At 44.4% G+C, this 18424-nt stretch overlaps 1 protein-coding gene across 1 annotated transcript; it reads left to right on the plus strand.

Annotated features, from left to right (window-relative positions):
- The first annotated feature begins 1946 nt into the window (after positions 1 to 1946).
- Positions 1947 to 16306, plus strand: LOC125539787 (putative disease resistance protein RGA3). Its single transcript, XM_048703301.1, has 8 exons — positions 1947 to 2038; positions 2157 to 5822; positions 12214 to 13104; positions 13263 to 13361; positions 13522 to 13639; positions 13799 to 13931; positions 14014 to 14092; positions 14201 to 16306. The coding sequence occupies exons 2-3, from the start codon at positions 2173 to 2175 to the stop codon at positions 13091 to 13093; spliced, it is 4530 nt and encodes a 1509-aa protein (XP_048559258.1). The 5' UTR covers positions 1947 to 2038; positions 2157 to 2172; the 3' UTR covers positions 13094 to 13104; positions 13263 to 13361; positions 13522 to 13639; positions 13799 to 13931; positions 14014 to 14092; positions 14201 to 16306.
- The last annotated feature ends 2118 nt before the right edge of the window (positions 16307 to 18424 follow it).

Consider the following 18424-nt stretch of genomic DNA (forward strand, 5'->3'; position numbering starts at 1 on the left):
TAATGTTGTTGGCATCCTTATTTCACTAAATAGTTGCCTATGATCAGAAAATATATAATCATCATCCAATACTTGAGCCAGTCCTAGAGGTCAGACCAGGTATTAGATTGTACTGTTTATTACTCTACACGTGCTTATGTGTTCTAACGGCCGCCTCTACACTTGGATGGCGGAGGAAGCCGGTGGCACACACACGAACACCTCATCCGGCTTAAAAAACAACGCCGACACCCACAAGTCTCACCCACCAGTACCTCCAACCCAGCAAACGGTGAACACCACGCGTACGACGCTCTAGCCTTTGTCGCCGACACGGCGCCGCACATCGGGATCTTCAGTGAGTCCTGCCGCCGCCCTACACCGTCGAAGGGTCGATGGAGACCACACGCAAACGAACACCTCCATGCTCGCCGATGGGTACACCCCTTGCGCCTCCTGCAACTTCGGGCTGGATGCCGAGGAACCCCCTCGCCGCCTCGACGAGGATCTGGGATCGATTGGAGAAGATTAGAGTGGGGAAGGAGAGGAATGGGAGGCGGAAGTAGGATCTCTGACTTTGACAAAAAAACACGTTCACCCCCACCCCGCTCGGAGCGAACGGGCAGCGACCAGTGATGTGGCGAGGAGGCTTGCTTTAAAATTGGCATAATGATTTGATGGTAACCAAGGCGTTTTGGGCGAGCCTCTAAAAATCTGACACCAGATCTCTAGCTTTATTCAAGTGTATAATTGCTATCGATCGCGGGGACTACGATTGCCATCGATTCATTGTAAGTTTGCAACCTCCCTCCACGGTCTCCATTTTCCCCGTAGGAAAAGCAAACAAAAACCAAAGGAGTACTAAAAGAAATTCAAAGGAAGGCAAAAGAAGAAGGAAAAAAAACCCAAAGCGATTCCCTTTCGAGCCGATTCCTTTTTTTTTACCCGAGCCGATGCCTGGTAGTTTTTTTTTTCGAGCTGATGCCTTATTTTTTAGAAACTCGAGCTGATTTTTTTTTTGACACAATAGAAGAAACTCGAGCTGATGCCTGGTAGTGGTCGAACGTGGGCTAGCATATTTGGGCCTTTCACTGGGCTTCAGGTCCCCTTCCCGGCCGGTCCTGTCGTGTCATCCTGTGGACCCAAATGCGTTGCTGGATGCGTTCGCGTGAAGGCGAGGAGGCTGTTGTAGATTACTCATGTGATTTTGCAATTCTCCTGCAGCATTTGGGAAGAAACATTTGTGAACTGCGCTTTTATTGTTACTGTAACAACACCGAAGTGTCGACAGAAATATTTCCTCTTTTAGGCCCTTGGCATTAACCCGACTGTTCTGAACTTCTGATTGTGATGTTTCACCCAGTCAAATCTCATACTGGAGTTGAGCCACAAGCAACAAGGCAAACATCTCAACAAATTATGAGCGCTTCACCTCACTTACTTATCTCACGGTGTCTTTTAGGAGCAGTACTAGCTAGTTACTGGAGTAGTACATGCTAAGTTACTACTGCAAATGCAAGTACCTCTGGAGACTACAAGATTTGTGTGTCATTTGCAGGTGGCTTTGTGCTCTGCGGAACAGCAAGAGCCAAGTGGTAAACCAGAAAAGTGGGAAAGGGATAAGGAAACCATTTCAGAGAGAAAAGCCGATGCCTCATTCGGTAACCTTTGAACCAGCTCGCCGCTGCCGGTGCCCGTTTCCTTACCTACTAATTCCTTGTTGTTCACCAAAGGGCCTGCTTTGAGAGGACAGCAAGCATAGGTATACATGCCTTGCTTCACCCCAGAAAAACAGAATGCGTGTGCCCTGAGATGCCTTGGCTCCTTCTCGACCATTCCTACTTTGTTTGCACCAACATAGGTTCGGCAAAGTATCAGCCCGCTTCCAATGGATCACCCGACACCTATTTCCGCTTCCAATGGCCTGCATCACCGGGTCTATATATATATCTCCCTACACCCAAACATCAACAACACCTGCGCCTGCAATCATCTGGCTGGTCTTGTGTTTCACCAATCTCTGCCTCCCTGCTCTCTCGCTTGCAACTGCAATCATCTGGTATTGTTTTGCTAATCTCCTTCTGTACGCCGATATCCTACCCTGTCAACAATGTTATCATCGGTATTGCTAGCTAGTGGGTAACTGCAAAGAAATGAATTACTCTTCCTGCATGCAGCGCCCTTCATTTCGGCATGGAGGTGGCCATAGGTGCGGCGCGGTGGGTGGTGGGCAAGGCGCTGGGCCCCGTCGCTGACGGCTTGCTGGAGGCGTGGGCTGCCAGCAAGGAGCTAGGCCCTAACGTTGACGCGCTAAAGATGGAGCTGCTCTACGTGCAGGGGATGCTCAACAACACCCGCGGCCGGAACATTGACAACCCTGCACTTAACGTGCTGCTGCAGAAGCTGCGGGACCTCGCGTACAATGCCGAGGACGTGCTGGACGAGCTCGACTACTTCCGTATCCAGGACCAGCTCGACGGCACATACGAGGCCGCCGACGAGCATGCCAGGGGCTGCGTGTGCAATCTCTACCTCAACGCTCATCACACCGCTAGAGCTGCTGGCAAACTGCTCTGCTTCTGTCCATTTTCACGTACGGCTAGCCGTGTTGATCCAAGCGAGCCAAGGGAAGAAGATACAAGGCAACAGGTACTCTGCTGCGCTTGGCCATGTGCCAACGAAGAGGTCAGAAGATGCATGCGCAAGCTCGCTTCTGGTGCTTGCAACACCATCCGTCATGTTGGTAAACTCCTCCATTGCTCATCCCTCCCAACTCATGATGATGATAGTTCTGTCATGCCAGTCATTTGCGGTGCCTGCAAGCACAAGGCATCCCTGAAAAAGCATGTGAAAGAAACTCCAAAACTAGAGTTTGATAGGGTGGATCTGTCTAAAAGAATGAAGCATATTGTAGAGCAACTGCAGCCAATATGTGCAAAGGTCAAAGCCATTCTTAATCTAGAGTTGTTGGGTTCTAGCCATACTACCGCCCCAAGCATTGCCAAGAGTCCATCCACCACCACCTCTGACATTATAGAGTCAACACTGTACGGGAGAGAAACTGCGAAGAAGAGCATCATAGATAGTATTACTCATGTTAAATATAGTGACAAAGACCTAACTATCCTGCCAATTGTTGGTTCGGGTGGCATAGGGAAGACAACTCTCGTACAACACATATATCACAGCCAAGAAGTGCAAAAACATTTTCAGGTCAAGGTCTGGATATGTGTATCTCAGAATTTCATTGTTAATAAGCTGACTGAAGAGATTGAAAAAGCAATACCTAGTGTGGAAGGTGAAAAAGGGGGTAGAGCAGAAGTGTTAATTGAACAGAGATTAAATTCTAAAAGGTTTCTGCTTGTATTAGATGATATTTGGAAGTGTGAATCTGACGACTGGGAAAGGCTTTTAGTACCACTCAGAAAAGGGCAGACAAAGGGCAATATAATTTTAGTGACAACTCGGTTTCCAGCTGTAGCAGAAATGGTTAAAACAACTGATAGTTCAATAGATCTGAAGGGCTTAGAACAAGGAGTGTTTACAGACTTTTTTCGAGCATGCATTTTTCGTGATAAGCAATCACAAAAAGATCATCATGGGTTACTTGAGATTGGGGATAAGATAGCAGAAAAGCTAAAGGGATCCCCTCTTGCAACAAAAACTGTAGGTAGATTATTGAGAAACCACCTTGATGTGTATCATTGGAATAGAGTCCTAGAAAGTAGAGAATGGGAAATGCAGACCGGGGAGCGTGACATTATGCCTGCATTGAAACTTAGCTATGATTATCTGTCTTTTCATCTGCAGCAATGTTTTTCTCGTTGTGCTTTATTTCCTGAAGATTACAAGTTTAAGAGTGAAGAGCTCATTCATTTCTGGATAGGACTGGATATTTTGCCTTCTGGTGATCGAAATAAAACAGTTGAAGATGTAGGTGTAGACATTTTAAATGATTTGGTCAACCATGGATTTTTCAAAAAAGATGAAACTGGCGGGCATCCATATTATATCATTCATGACCTGCTGCATGATTTAGCTTTGAAGGTTGCATCTCATGAATGTCTTAGTTTGCATCACTCTAATGTAAGATCAGTAGATATTAGGCCATCTATCCGTCACTTGTCGATCATAATAGATGGTCCAGATGATAGTAATGGAATTACTGATGAGACCTTTAAGAGTGAGTTGAGGAAACTTAAGACAAAATTGAAGGTTGAAAACTTGCAAACATTAATTATATTTGGAGGAGAAGATGAAAGCTTTGTCAGCATATTTGGTGATCTGTTCATGGAAGCAAATGCTCTCCGTGTTCTTTGTTTGCCCACATTGTCATATCCCCTGGAATCCATGTTGCATAACTTTTCATCACTTCTGCACCTACGATTCCTAAAGCTAGGGACTTCAATCAGCCAGATGCATTTACCAACAACCTTATCCCGATTTTATCATTTGAAGATATTGGATCTACAAGAATGGGGTGGTTCTTTGCTTTTACCTAGAGACATGAGTAACCTTGCAAAATTGTGCCATTTTCTTGCCCAATATGATGATCTTTGTTCGGGTATTTATAATGTCGGGAAACTAAAACTCTTACAGGAGTTAAAGGTTTTTGCAGTCAATAAAGAAAGTGAAGGGTTTGAACTAAATCAACTAGAGCATCTCAACGAGATAAGAGAGCTTGGGGTTTATAACCTTGAGAAAATACACACCAAAGACAAAGCAGTTGAAGCAAAACTGATAGACAAAAACTACTTGCACAAGTTAACATTATGTTGGGATAGTGAGCGGTCCAATATTGAACCCGATGTGGAAGCAGTGGTTCTAGAGAGCCTTCGACCACATAGAAATCTTCAAGAGTTGTGCATTAGAGGACACAGAGGTCCTTGTCCAGCGTGGTTGGGTGATAAGCTCGTTATTGAGGCTCTACAGACTCTTTGTCTTGTTGGTGTTTCTTGGGGTGTTTTTCCTTCTTTGGGGAAGATGTGGGATCTTCGTGAACTAACAGTGGAGAATATTGTCACAATAAAGGAGTTTAGTCTAGAGCAAAGCTTTTGCAAGATAGTAAAGCTTACACTCATCGGCTTAGAAAATTTTGAAAAATGGGTACCACAGGCCACTCATTTGTTCCCGTGTTTGCAAGTACTGATTATTAAAAATTGCCCTAAACTCTCGGAGTTGCCATGTTCAAGCCACATTGTTTACCCACGGAAACAAGACTGGAACATAGATTGGTTTCCCAAACTACAAAAACTCAGGATAGAAAATTGCCCTCGAGTCTTCCTACTGCCTCCTATCCCTTGGACTCATACTTTGAGCAACGTCTCGATAAGTGGTGTGGGATCAAAGCTACCAAACCAGTTAGTCTACTCTAGAGTAGCATTAGAAATTACTGGAAAGGATGGTATGCATAGCTTAGATCAGCTGTCACTCAGTCAACTAAAAGAACTTCAGGAATTGGAAGTTAATGCAAAGGATGGTATGCATAACTTGGATCAGCTGTTACTATTCTGTCAACTAACAGAACTTCACGTGTTGGAAATAAACAATTGCCCACCTCTGGAGCTGAAGCATTTTCTAATTCTAACCTCATTGAAGAAATTGTGGGCATGGTCTTCATATCTTGGGGTGGTGGCATCAGAAGTTCAGAGTGGTGTCGAATGGCAGCATTCTGTCGAGGACATCAAAATTTGCTTACCTGATTCTAGTGGAAAGGAATTGACACAGTTCTTGCCTCACCTCCCAAAGCTAGCCAAACTGCTAGTGTATTCTTGTAGAAACATAACACAGTTTGTTGTGGGGGTGGATTTGCAACAAACAAGAGCACCAGTATCTTCGTCAACCTGGTAGATGAACTTTGTGGGATCATTAATATAGAGTAGCATAGCTTTCATTACCCCTGGATAAATTGGATTTAGTGGGATAATTAAGATCGCAAGCTGAATTCTTGGAAGTATTTGGATTTGACTTAGCCAGGGGATATTGATAGAAGATAATTGGCCTTACGAAAATGACTTGGGGAAAATAGATAGGAATTCTCGTTGGACATAAGATTTGGATTTAAATGGGTGATCCTAGTCGAGTATAGATGATGAGTAAGACTACATGGTTCGGAGTAAATTGGATTCAGATTGATAATCTTGATCGTGATACCATGTTTCTCGGTGGACAATAAACTAGGAGATTGGATTATTGTCGGAGTTGATTTAAGGATCTATATAAGCATGACCTTGGGGTTTACTTGACCATGATGATGGAAATTGGTGGATTTACTACAGTAGAGATAGCCCTTTGAAGCATTTGGGGATTATATGGACTTTAGGAGATCATGTGGAACACCATAGACCTTGGATTTGTAGAATTAATGGATTATGTAGTGATTGATGGAAGTTAATGGGCTGTTAGAGTTGATTCATAGGAAGGAAACAAGATCTTGGAGTGGCTTACGACGTGTTTCCTTAGGATAGAGATGCTTTATCATGGACCTTGGATCAATAGACTGAGCACTTGGATTGTGGTGATTAAATTCAAGCTTAGCAGCTTTTATGCTCTACCCATGGATTTTTAGGGCTAGCCATACATGTGAGTTTGGGGATTGTAGACATATATGATTTTGTTAGACCTCCTCTCGGGAGCCATGAGGATATGAATCACATGAGTGATGATTGGAGTTAACCTATACGAAATGATGCTTTCAGCGATATAAGGTGGTCTATTTAGAGGACTAGATAGAACAATTGGCATCTCAGAAATCGTGCTTAAGGATAAGATGATAAACGTTCACTCACACCCTAGAATCCCTGAAACCCTTAAGCCCTACCAAGCCACAACATGGTCGGATCATAACTTTGGGTCTTGACTCTAGATCGAAAACACCTTGACCCACACTCAACTGTTACCACCACCAATGCCCCAGCCTACTTCATGTACCCCGTGAACAAAGTCTTCATGGAGTGCTTAGACAAGATAGTTGTCAGCATCATTTGGTGACCTACTTGTCCACCCGAATACGGAAGAAGAGCCGTTCAACTAGCCAAGGAACATTTGAAGACCGCCATGCCAAGGAGGAAGAACTACACCCACCACCATCGTCAAGAAGTGAACTTTCTCGTCGAAGACCAGGTGTATCTACAAGCCACTTCTCTCAAGGAGAACCAAGCAAATTCATGTCAAGATAAACTCACTCCAAGATTTAACAACCCCCTCTAAGATCGCTACGAGACGAAGAGAAGACAGTTACCAGCTGGAGTTACCACCTGAGTTACCCACTGTGCACAGCATTTCTCCACACGACACCACTCCGGAAACATTTCCAACTTCCTAACTTGCTCGACCTCTACGAGGGCATTGACCACCGAGCCATCGACCCCTAGCCCCAATCTAACCTACCGTGAGCTACCCATTAGCAACCTGGATCAAGAAGAGCGTCATACATGAAGCCACACCATCAAGTACTTCAAGCCCAATGGAGCACTACACGGAAGCAGAAGCAACATGAGGACTTGAAGACTACCCCAGATCTAAGTTTCTATGTCCCTTTTCGCGCCTAGTTTGGGAATCTCGGGGACGAGATTCTTGTAAGGGGGGTAGGTCTGTCACACCATGATTTTCATGGCACAACACTTAAGATGATAAATCATGATAAAGTGTGGTTTGACAAAAACTTTTGCATTATTTGACTTTTTATTTGAGTTGGTTTTCTCTCTGTGTTTTTCAAGTGCTCTTAAAAAGTCAACATAGCTTCACCTTCTATACTTCATCTCCTTGCCCCAAACTTCTGCCCAATGATCATGCCATGTGTATAGTGCAATATAGTATTTTCTTACAAAAATAATTTGGCCAAAAAGTATTTTCTAAAATTAGTTTTCCAAAAACCCTTGAATTAAGATTTGCACTGCAAGTACTTGATTTGAGGTGTGAAAATCTTTCAAAAGGTATATTTGAAACCTATTAGATATAGGATACCCAGAAACCACAAAAATATAATTTTAAAAGTTATTTTCCTATTTTATTTAAAAGCTTTTTCTTAAGGCCAGAAATGGTCTTTAATAAGGAAAAAATATTTTATTATTTCAAAAATATTTGACAAAAATCAGGGAGACTCAGTGGGCATATATTTCCCATATATAAGAGTTTCAACACATGGTAATGTTCAAAATATTGGTCAAATCCCTCAAAAACCCTTTCTGGATATTTCAAGCTTTTGAAATATTTACAAAGGAAATATTCTCCAACAATTCCAAGAAAATTCTAGCATGTCACATATGACATGTTTGATGATCTTGCCAAGTCCCATGTCATGAAGAATAGTATAACCCCATGGAATCCCCTCAAAACCATTTTTTCCCATTTCAAGGATTTGAAATATTTCTACAGGAAATATTTTCATAAAAATCCAAGAAAAATCCAGCAAGTCACAAATGCATATTGTGATCACCTTGCAAAGCCTCATGTCAATTAAAGTCATTTTGGTTCACCAAAATGCCCCAAAACCCTCTCTGACCAGAACCAAGTTTGAACAAGTTTGTACTACCAACTTTCTCTCCTTGACCTCAAATTTTGTGAGCATGTTCATATGCCCAAATTAGGCCATTACACCAAGTAGTGCATCAAGGAGAAGTGTTATGCTCAACTAGATCTACACAAGTCTATTTCTGCTCATTTCTAGGGTTTACAAAAGTTGCATTGGCAACTTTGCCCAAATAAGCTCCAAATTGGTGGAAGGCCCCAATTATATGTGTCATTTCACCCTGTGGAGTCTCATGGCAAGTAGAAATCATTTGCTTGCCAAAACCTTTATCAAACACCTTCTGCCACTTTTCAAAAATCACCCTTTTGATCACCAAAACCATTCTCCTTGAGCTCAACTTTTTACCACATCTCCTCCTAGTCCCCCTCTACCTCCAGTAACAATGGATGCATCTCAGCCCAATGATTGAGGGGTGAAACCACCTCATTTACCCCTCTGGACAACCATTTGCACACTTCTTCTTCCTCTCCCCTCACCCCAGTGGCCATCCATGGCATCCAATGCACCACCCCATTACTTTACTCACCCCTAGACCTGCTAGACACCAAAGGACGCGCTCACCATGCATAAAGAATGGCCATGCCGGCCATTTAGGCGCTCTGGAGCGCGCTACAGTGCGCTCCCGCACTGTAGCCGCCCCCTTCCAACCACCTCCGGCCACCTCGGGCCTCCCCCGCGCGCCTGCCGATGCGCCTCGGCGTCCGCAGCATGCTACGCGGTCAGCCCCCTCCTCTCTCCTCCTCCCCGCGCCTCCGCGCTAGCAGACATCGGCCGCCCGAGCGCGCCAATGGCGCGGCTCACACGCGCGCATCTCTGACCCCTCCCCGCTCTCTCCCTTAGCTCTCCTCGGCGTAGTCCGCGCCCAGGAACACCCCAGACACGGCGCCAGCTCCTCCCGAGCCCTGTGGCGACGAGTAGGAGCTCTCCGGCGCACGAGTCCACGGCACCTCGTCGTTCGCCTATTTAAAGGCCTCCCCGAGCCCTTCTCTCCTCACCACTCGCTCTCTGCACCACCAAAACCTCCCCCTGCACCCCCAGTTCCTCTCCAGAGCCGCCCGAGCTCGAGATCGAGCTCGAGCTCTGCCGCTTCGGCTCGCCGGAGTTCGCGAGGTATAGGCCTCCCCCGCTCCTCCTCTGCCTCGATCTGGAACCCCTGCATCCCTCTGATCATTTCCCCCTTCTTCCCCGCTTCTTTTGCAGCCGGAAACGGCCGGAACGACCACCACCCGAAGCTCCTCCGCTGCAAGACCTCGTTGCCGGCGAACCAGGCCACCCCGGCGACCAACACCACCTCCATCCGAACGGCGGATCCTCCCTGTGCACAACGGTACCACCCACACATCCTCCCGTGCCCTGTATCGCCGCCGGCGAGCTCGCCATTGCCTCTGTACAGAGGTAGACGACGACGCCCGTGGGCCCTATCCGTCAGCCTCACGCCCTGACGGGTGGGACCCACCCGTCAGGTTTAAACACGCACGCGCGCGCACCGGTTCACTGCGTCGGCTGGAGACGTATTTTGCAAATACGCCTTCGACGTGGCAGCCTTACGCGGGCTGGATCCCTCTGGGCATGCTGCACTGTGGCCCTTCTGGCCCAGTTGCACAGTGCTGCTTCTCCTTTTTCTTTTTCTGGAAACTTGCAAAAATTCCACAAGATTAAATATTAATCCAAATGCAATAATTCCAACTCCCATTTTTTTTCTAAAAATCCCACCTATTTAATGGTGTAACTTTCATAAATATCCATCAAACTTTTTTTGCACTGTTCAAATTTAAATTCAAATTTGAGCATTTATATTCCCCTCTGAAAATCCATTTCTCCTATCATACAACTCCAAATCCATAACTAGTAATTTTCCCCTTCTTAGAGTTCCCCCTAGTATTTATCAAAAATAAGTTGACATTTTTCTGAGCACTTTGGTTTTTCTGTTTTATTATTGCCTTATTTTCTCGTTATTTCTTTTGCGACGAATAGATCCCGTATTTGACGAAGTAGTTGGATAAGAAGAAGGAGAAGGACTTGAAGACTTTGAAGACCAAGGCAAGCAGCCCTTTGACCATGTCTATGAAACCCTTTTTATGCATTTCACATAGCACTTCAATATTGTTGCATCGGGATCATGATGAGATGGTAGCCACTTTGGTGGGTTGCCTTCATTTCCTCCTTGTTGATACTTGCATTGTGCATGACCCTACCTTCTTATGAGGGTTATGCCGGTGGGAGTAGATAGGATGCTAAAGTAGTGCTACGCAAAAAGGGACGGGAATATGCATAATGATGGAGACAAAGTATTTTCAAAGGACTTTTCGAAAACCCCGTCGGGTGCCACTTATGCCCGAGGGAGATGATGAGTTGGGTAACCACTTGATGACGAAGTGGTGTACCGAGGCAAGTGTGTGTGGTTTTCAAAAACGGATTGGTTTAAGTTGCGACCGTTATTCCAACCTTACATGCGCAACCACTCTACCCTTATATGGGAAAGGGCATTATTGATTACCTAGGCCGATACTAGTTTGGAGCCCGCATTACTAGTGACGGGGGAGAGTTGGTGCTCTCTCTCGGGACGGGGTCGTGCCAGGTAGGGCGGCCATGACTGTTTTCACAGGGCACCGGATACACCGTTGTGTCCCCTCTCGGGTGTTACGATCTCGAGTGAGTCTCGTATGATGTACATCGTGAGGATACGGAACAACGAGTGGACTCCTTGTTAGTGTCGTCTAGGGAAAGATAGTGATCGGGTGCTTACCCCGGGTACTTGAGGTACCGCGGGTCGTGGATGACACGAAAGTTTCCCGGATCTTGTGGGTAAAGTGTGCAACCTCTGCAGAGTGTAAAACTATTCGAATAGCCGTGTCTACGGTCAAGGACAGTTGGGTAACTGCTCTTGGGCTACGTCCACTTGTTTTCAACCAGTGTGTGTGTGGGAAAAACTACCTGGGTCAAGTCAAGGACTTGACATGATTGAGTTGGGTTGGTGCCCACTCTATTTATGTTGATATCTATAACCTGTCCTCATGGTTAATTGAATTCTCCTGATGCATGCCTTACAAGTTGTTGAACATGTCATTGCACTCAAAACTAGCTTTCCGCAAAAATTTACCTATATCATGCATTGTTGTTCCTTGAACCAAAACCTGGGTTGCTTGCGAGTACATTCAAAGTACTCATTGGCTTGCCACTGGTTATTTAATTGGCCAGGCATGGAAGAACCGGAGTTCGAAGAAGAATTCTATGGAGACGAACATGCGAACTAGGACGTTTCCCAGTCAGAATGCCTGTAGGGTTAAGGCAGATGGCATGGGTTCTACTTATCGACGAAGATTTCCGCTGCTTGTGTTTCACTTGATGTTCAGCCCTTAAGGCTTTATCTATGTAAGACTTGACCATAATGGTCATAATTTGTGTAAGACGGTATGTATGGATGTAAGACTCTTGTTATTCAGCTTCTGTGTGTTCAGTGAGCATTGATCTCTGGGATCACTGTACACGTGCATTCGGTGATCTCGACTTATGAGTCGGGGTCCCCACAATCCTGTGGAGGAAATTAAAATTTGGAGATCTGCTTCTACTGAAAAGGAATTGACACAGTTCTTGTCTCACCTCCCAAAGCTATCCAAACTGGAACTATATCGTTGTGAAAACATAACACAGGTTGCTGTGGGGGTGGATTTGCAGCAAAAAACAGCACCAGTATCATTGTCAATCTCTTCAGATGTTACAATGGATGATACACTAGCAAAAGAGGGGCAACAAGAAATAGCAGAGGTGGAGAAGGAGGAGGCAAACACGGCAGATGATGATGGGCTGTTGCTCCTCCCTGCACATCTCTCCAACTCTCTGACGGCGCTGGTCATCAGTTATGGTGGTGTGGTAGTTCATTCCCTCAATGCCCTCCAAGCCCTAACTGCCCTTTGGTTAGAAGATTGCTCTTTTCGCCACCCTTTCCCGTCCTCCCTGCTACACCTGGATCTTTCGTCCGTGAAGGGCGTGCTGACCCTTTCAAACCTCACCTCTCTCACCCGATTAAGCATATCTCGTTGCGGAGAGGATTTGAGATGCGAGGGCCTGTTGCCTCTCCTTACTCGGGGCCACCTCAGCAATTTACAAGTCCAACGAATCCCCAATTTCTTTGGTGCGTGGGACCCTATGTGGGGGATGCAGGACGAGCAAAATAAGAGGACAGAATCCAAACTGGCGATGCTCCAGATAGATGACATCGAGGGCTTCCTTGGTGCGCCCGCCCTCTGTAGCTTCCTATCTTCCTCCCTCATCGATTTGTCCTTTACTGGGAACCAAGAGAAGACGTGCTTCACAAAGGAGCAGGACGAGGCCTTTCAACGTCTCACCTCGCTCCAGGAACTCAGGTTTCGGTATTGCCGCAAGCTGCAGCACCTCCCTGCAGGCCTAAACAAGCTGACCAACCTCAAGAGATTACGGATCCGCTGGTGTCCAGCCCTCCAGTCGCTGCCCAAGGAAGGCCTCCCGAGTTCACTGCGCGAATTAGATGTCAGCCGTTGCGGCAACGAGGAGCTAACAGAGCACTGCAGGCGACTAATTGGAACCATCCCAGAAATCACATTATAGACTGATCCAAGGTAACAAATACTTCCTTGCTCGTACCAATTCTCGATTTCCACCATTACCCTTGCTTTTTTTTCTGATACCACAGACGCTAACTCATTTTTCTTTCGGCTTGGTTCACTTGCTACTGCATATTCTGAACATTGTTTGCTTCCATCAACCGTACGTGCAGCTGGTCCGTGCATCACTTTCACCTTGTGGACTTATCCCCATATATGGATAGTTGGCGCATGAGGTCCTGTGTGGTATTTTTGTCATGTCAACACATTTGGTAAGTACATGCAAATTGTCTGAAAAGTATCTGCCTAAGTTATCTGTCTGATCAAAATTGCTCCCAGTTCTATTAGTTTAAATCACTGCTCATATTTTTGATTTGATTTACGTCACAACTGAAAAATCTTAAACACAATGTGCTTTCATCTACTTTGCAGGTTCTCTGCCTGGGAGCAGTACAGTTTTTAGCCTTGTTAATCATCCCCATCTATGCAAAGTCTGCACACGAGGATCTTTTGTGTTGTATCTTTTTACTGTACATAGTACATAAATCTGGTAAGTACGTGTTGAACTTCTCCAACCATATTACTGATACCTAGATGTTCCTTATCGAACTGAGAAATATCAAGAAAACCAACATGGTCCTCAGCTAATGCCATTCCATTCATGGACGAAATTTAATGTGCATTCAACATTTTTTTGTTTCTTGTGCAGGTGTTCTTATGCTTGTTCTGGTTGGTTTCAAGATACTTTGCAGTTACATTTGGTGCCGGTGTGCTTGTTCAGCTGTGAGGATCATAAAATGGGGGAATAACCGATATTTTGCAGATTTACTATTGAAATTAAGGTTTGTAGTTTCTTCAGTTCGATGCTACATTGCAGATATTCGTCATAAGCTTTGTTGCTAAATGAAATTTTGTTAATTACAGGAACTTTTTACAAGAATACCTTTCTAACCATCTCAGTGCTTGCGTCAAGTAAACTGAGATCTCGGGCTTTCACTAATTGGTATGCCTTGTCTATTCACATTCATACAAAAGTCTAAAAGGGTACTCGTGTATTTGTCTTATGTTCCAAACTTTTTAGACTGAACTAAACTTCTTGGTCGCTCAATAGACATGGCCGATGGACAACTTTGGAATTCAACAATGCAGTGGTAGCAGGTTTGAGGAAAGGTCAGTAAACCCCAGCTGAATTCATGATGGGTTTAGCAAGATAGATTGTATTCATTGTGTAATTGTTGGACTCTTATTGCCTCATGAGACCTAGGTTAGAGAATTCCTGCTTTCTTGATAAGTTGGAAGTCTAGCTTTTGAGCACTCTCGTAATCTATGAATGATTGTCATGCTGAACTACATAACACAAGAGAGTTTTCAGCTGATGCATATAGTCATAAAGGTAGAGAACACTTGTTACTAGGTGATTGATGAACATTGATTGAGCAAAAAGACTTGAGCTTGCTAATTTTTATTCCTAGAACCTCCTGAATTTTGTATGGTGAAGGTGGTTTTATTCTCTTCTTGATCCGGGGTATTTTTTCTGTCCCACCAATGCCAAAAACAGCAGGTTTCATTAGCCTTTGATTATTGCAATCTGAATTTTTAGTGCGTATTCTTAAGTTTGATGTTCCTCTAGTCCGAAGTCTTTGAAATCCAGTCACTCTTTTTGCGTAACTTATGTCTGCTAGCCTCTTCAACACTCAGCATTGCATTCCTTCATCACAAGCTCTGCCGGTGTACATATACAAATCCCAGAAAATAAACCATCTCTTCCATGTGTTCACACCATACCTACCTATCTGCATATCACATCTCTCTCTGTCTCTCTCTCCCACAGTAGTTGATTATTCCATAAGCACACTCATCAAGTTAAAGAAGACTCAAAAGCGCTTTGTTGTCATTGACCCTGCAAATTTCATCATTATGAAGAGCTATATCCGTCAATATTGATGCCTCTCTCACAAAAATAAAAAAATAAAAAAATAAAAAGAGTGAGGGCCGCCATTCGAAAGGTCAAAGTTTCATTCTCAAGCAGGAAGAAATAATCAGCAGTGCTTCCATATTCATGTGCAGAATGCAGAATGGCTAATCAAACTACTACCTATGCAATATTGATAGCCTCTCAAACATTTTTTGGCGTGAGTCCATTCCCTCCCACATCCCCTGGGCACTACCTTTCTCCAATGACTGGAACGTGAAGACTTCTTTGTACTAGAGTTGAACTCTTATTTAGCTTTACAATCTTGATTTCAGATTTGCTCATTGTTTGAATTACCCAACCAAGCTCCAGATAAGCTTTCCACAAATATAAAGTAGATAGAAAAAACTTCGGCCACTGGCCAGTGAGGATTATAATTAAGTGATGAGAGTAATTCCGGATCATGATGAGGTAATCTCACTCGATACCTGCTCTTGGAAGGTTCAGAAAGGAATAAAATTGTTGGCTTCTCCTGTTCTCTTTTGTTCTTTAAATTGAAGTCAAACCACGTAGTGACTCGTGTTCAAAAACTGGATTACTATATTGTTGATGCTGGTCAATCTCAAAAAATGAAGGCAAATTTTAACATGGTCCCTCTTACCTCCTTTTTTTACATGTGAGGTAAGAAGGTAAGAGTCAATCAAGCCATTCATTGATGAGATCAACGGCTAAGATCTATTTTATACTCTTACCTCTCATGTGAAAAGAGGGGGTAAGAGGGACCATGTTAAAACTGCTCAAAAATGAAATATATTCCCTACTGGCAATGAATAAGAGCAGTTATTTAAGTGTGTGCTCAACCGCTAGCTTGCTACTTTAATAAGTTTGCAGGAAGTGCCTCGACCCGAAGTTCATGAGGGTTTCAATAATTGTTTGCACATGAGCACTTGTTTGCAATCTAGCTATGCTAAGCTTTCAGGTATTTTACAAGCACGTGGGCAAGTTGAATCAGGAGCCTGGATCATTTGGCCGCGATCTGAGACTCTTTTTCTCGAGGGAGAGACAGAAAGGGAGAAGCCTGAGATGAATCATATATAGCTTTTGTTTCTCTTTATAGCCACTTTCTCCCTAATAACTCTATAAGGAAGAGAGAATGGTTTTTTCACACCTGCTATTTCCCTTGTAGCTTCAACCTGTAGCAGGTTTCGATGGGTGGTATGAAAACAGGACAAAAAATTTCATTTGTTTTCTCAGTGTGGACATGTATATTCAGTGAAATGAAATGCAGTTCTTTGCAAATTGCAATAGTATCTTCATATCTGAATCTATGATTGGGTGTCACTTTTGGTTGCCTGTGCTAAAGCGTAATTAAATAAAGACACTGTAATGGTTCACTGCAGAATCTTCCGGTTGCCTGATACCCAATTGGCAATCTGAACCAATCATTGTTGCCATGTTGTTTTTATTTTCCGAGGAATTTTTTTCCTGCGATTTCTGTTTACAAGACAAGATTTGAGTGCAGAAGCTACACAGGTTTGCTCTATTCACAGGCATGACCTGGAGTCTGGACATACTACACATATTGCTTGTCTTGTGACTTTGTGAGTAGAACACAGGGTATATATGTGTCTGCTTGTTTTGTCCAGGTATGATCCGGCGAGATTTGGGTTTGTGTTTGGGCCCTTACAGAAGAAGGAGCATGCTAGGAGTGGTTCATCAGGGAGACTTTGCGTCCATTAATAAACAGTACTGTAACAGGGAACATCTAGAACGAGCAAACTCTATTAACCACGATGTAGATTGGAGCCAAGTCTCCCATTTTCAGTTTCGTGATGTACGTCTGCTTCAAATCTGTCTACGCGCCCGTGCTGCCGACGCCTACGGCACTGATCTCCGCCATCTGTCTTGTTTCCTTTTGCTCTTGGGATTGCAGTCAAACAACTTAGTGACTTGGTGTTGAAAAACTTTGAAAGCTATACTGTTGGTGCCGATCACCCTCATATAATGAATCCGTTCTCAGAACTCTCCGGTTCCCTCATGGCAATGAATAAAGTTGTTATATAGGTATGTGCTCAATTGTTAGGCTGCTACTTTGATAAGTTTGTGGGAAGTTTCTCGACCTGAAGTTTATGTAGATTTCAATAATTGTTTGCAATCTCTCTATGCTAAGCTTTCAGGAATTTCAGAAGTGCACACGGGCAATTTGAATCAGGAGCTCTGGTCATGTGAAGAAATTTGGTCCGCCAGGCCATGTGCTGCGGTTTTAGATACTGTTTTCCTTGAGGGGTGGGAGTCAGCAAGGGAGAAACCCGAGATAAATTTTTCTTGTTTCTTCTCTTTGTAGCAAGTGTTAGTTATATTCAGCAAGAATGTATAGTGAAGAGAGAATGTTTCCCCCCCTTTAGCTTCTGTGCTACTTGATGTGAGAACACGTTTGAAGCAGTTTCACTAAGCAACAACAGTTATGTCCGGTGGTTGGTTGTTTCGCGGAAGCATAAACAAAGTCCATATATATAGATAAATGGTTCGCTGATATTGTTTTCACCTTGGTGGTCTCCTTTTTATATGAAACTGGATATGCTTTCACGTTTGGTTTGCTCGAAAATAGGCTATTCTGGAAGAAAAATCCTCTTTTTTTTTTATGGGCATTCAGATGAACACAACAAGAGCTGTGTGCGGTGCGCTCACAACCTGAAGAGGTGTGTTGTTCGGCAGTTAACTTGCTGCTGGGCAAAGTTAGTTGGGTTGAATGCAGTAACTTGTTGCTGCTGGGCAAGTAGTAGCTGTAGTGTTTTAGTTGCAACGATATCCCGAAAGAGATTTGCAGATAAGAGCAAGTGGAGTGCTCAATACGGAGTACTTACTGATCTCCATCACCACCCGAGTCATTTCACATCTTGTGGCCTCTGGGAAATGCAGTTGCTGAAGTTTTTTATTTATTTTTTGTTTTTTTACGGGGAGCTGCTGAAGAAGTTGCAGACTCTGGCCGGTGAGTCTCAAGAGATCGTTTTTTTTTTGAACGTGGGCTCGTTTCTTTTGAACGTGGGCTCGTGTGTCTACTCGGAATGTGCACTGGGCTTTGTGAAAGCCTACGGGTCAAGGCCCACGCACTCTACCAATTTCTCTTTCTTTGTAACCCATCGGCGGCAAGGCCCACACGAGTCACAAGGAGAAGGGGGAACGAAACAAGCCGGCCGCCCATGGCTTCGCCGCCGCCGCCTCCGCGGCCGTTCCCGACTCCTCCTCCGACGCCAATCCGTAAGCGCATCTCCGTCCAAGCTCCTTCTCTGCCCCGCCGGTCTCGTAGGCGTTTCGTTTATTGACTGGATCCGTTGGCGTGAAGCTGAGGAGGGTGTTCTACATGAGACCCTCTCAATTTCAGTTCAGTCTTCTTGTACCATACGTATGTGGGAAGGATGATTA

This window comes from Triticum urartu, chromosome 2 (genome assembly GCF_003073215.2).
Source record: "Triticum urartu cultivar G1812 chromosome 2, Tu2.1, whole genome shotgun sequence".
NCBI classification, from domain to species: Eukaryota; Viridiplantae; Streptophyta; class Magnoliopsida; order Poales; family Poaceae; genus Triticum; species Triticum urartu.

Coding starts and splice junctions, on each gene's coding strand:
- LOC125539787 (XM_048703301.1), top strand. CDS start 2,173: ATGGAGGTGGCCATAGGTGCGGCGCGGTGGGTGGTGGGCAAGGCGCTG. Junction 5,823..12,213: donor GCACCAGTATCTTCGTCAAC/CTGGTAGATGAA, acceptor ATCATTGTCAAT/CTCTTCAGATGTTACAATGG.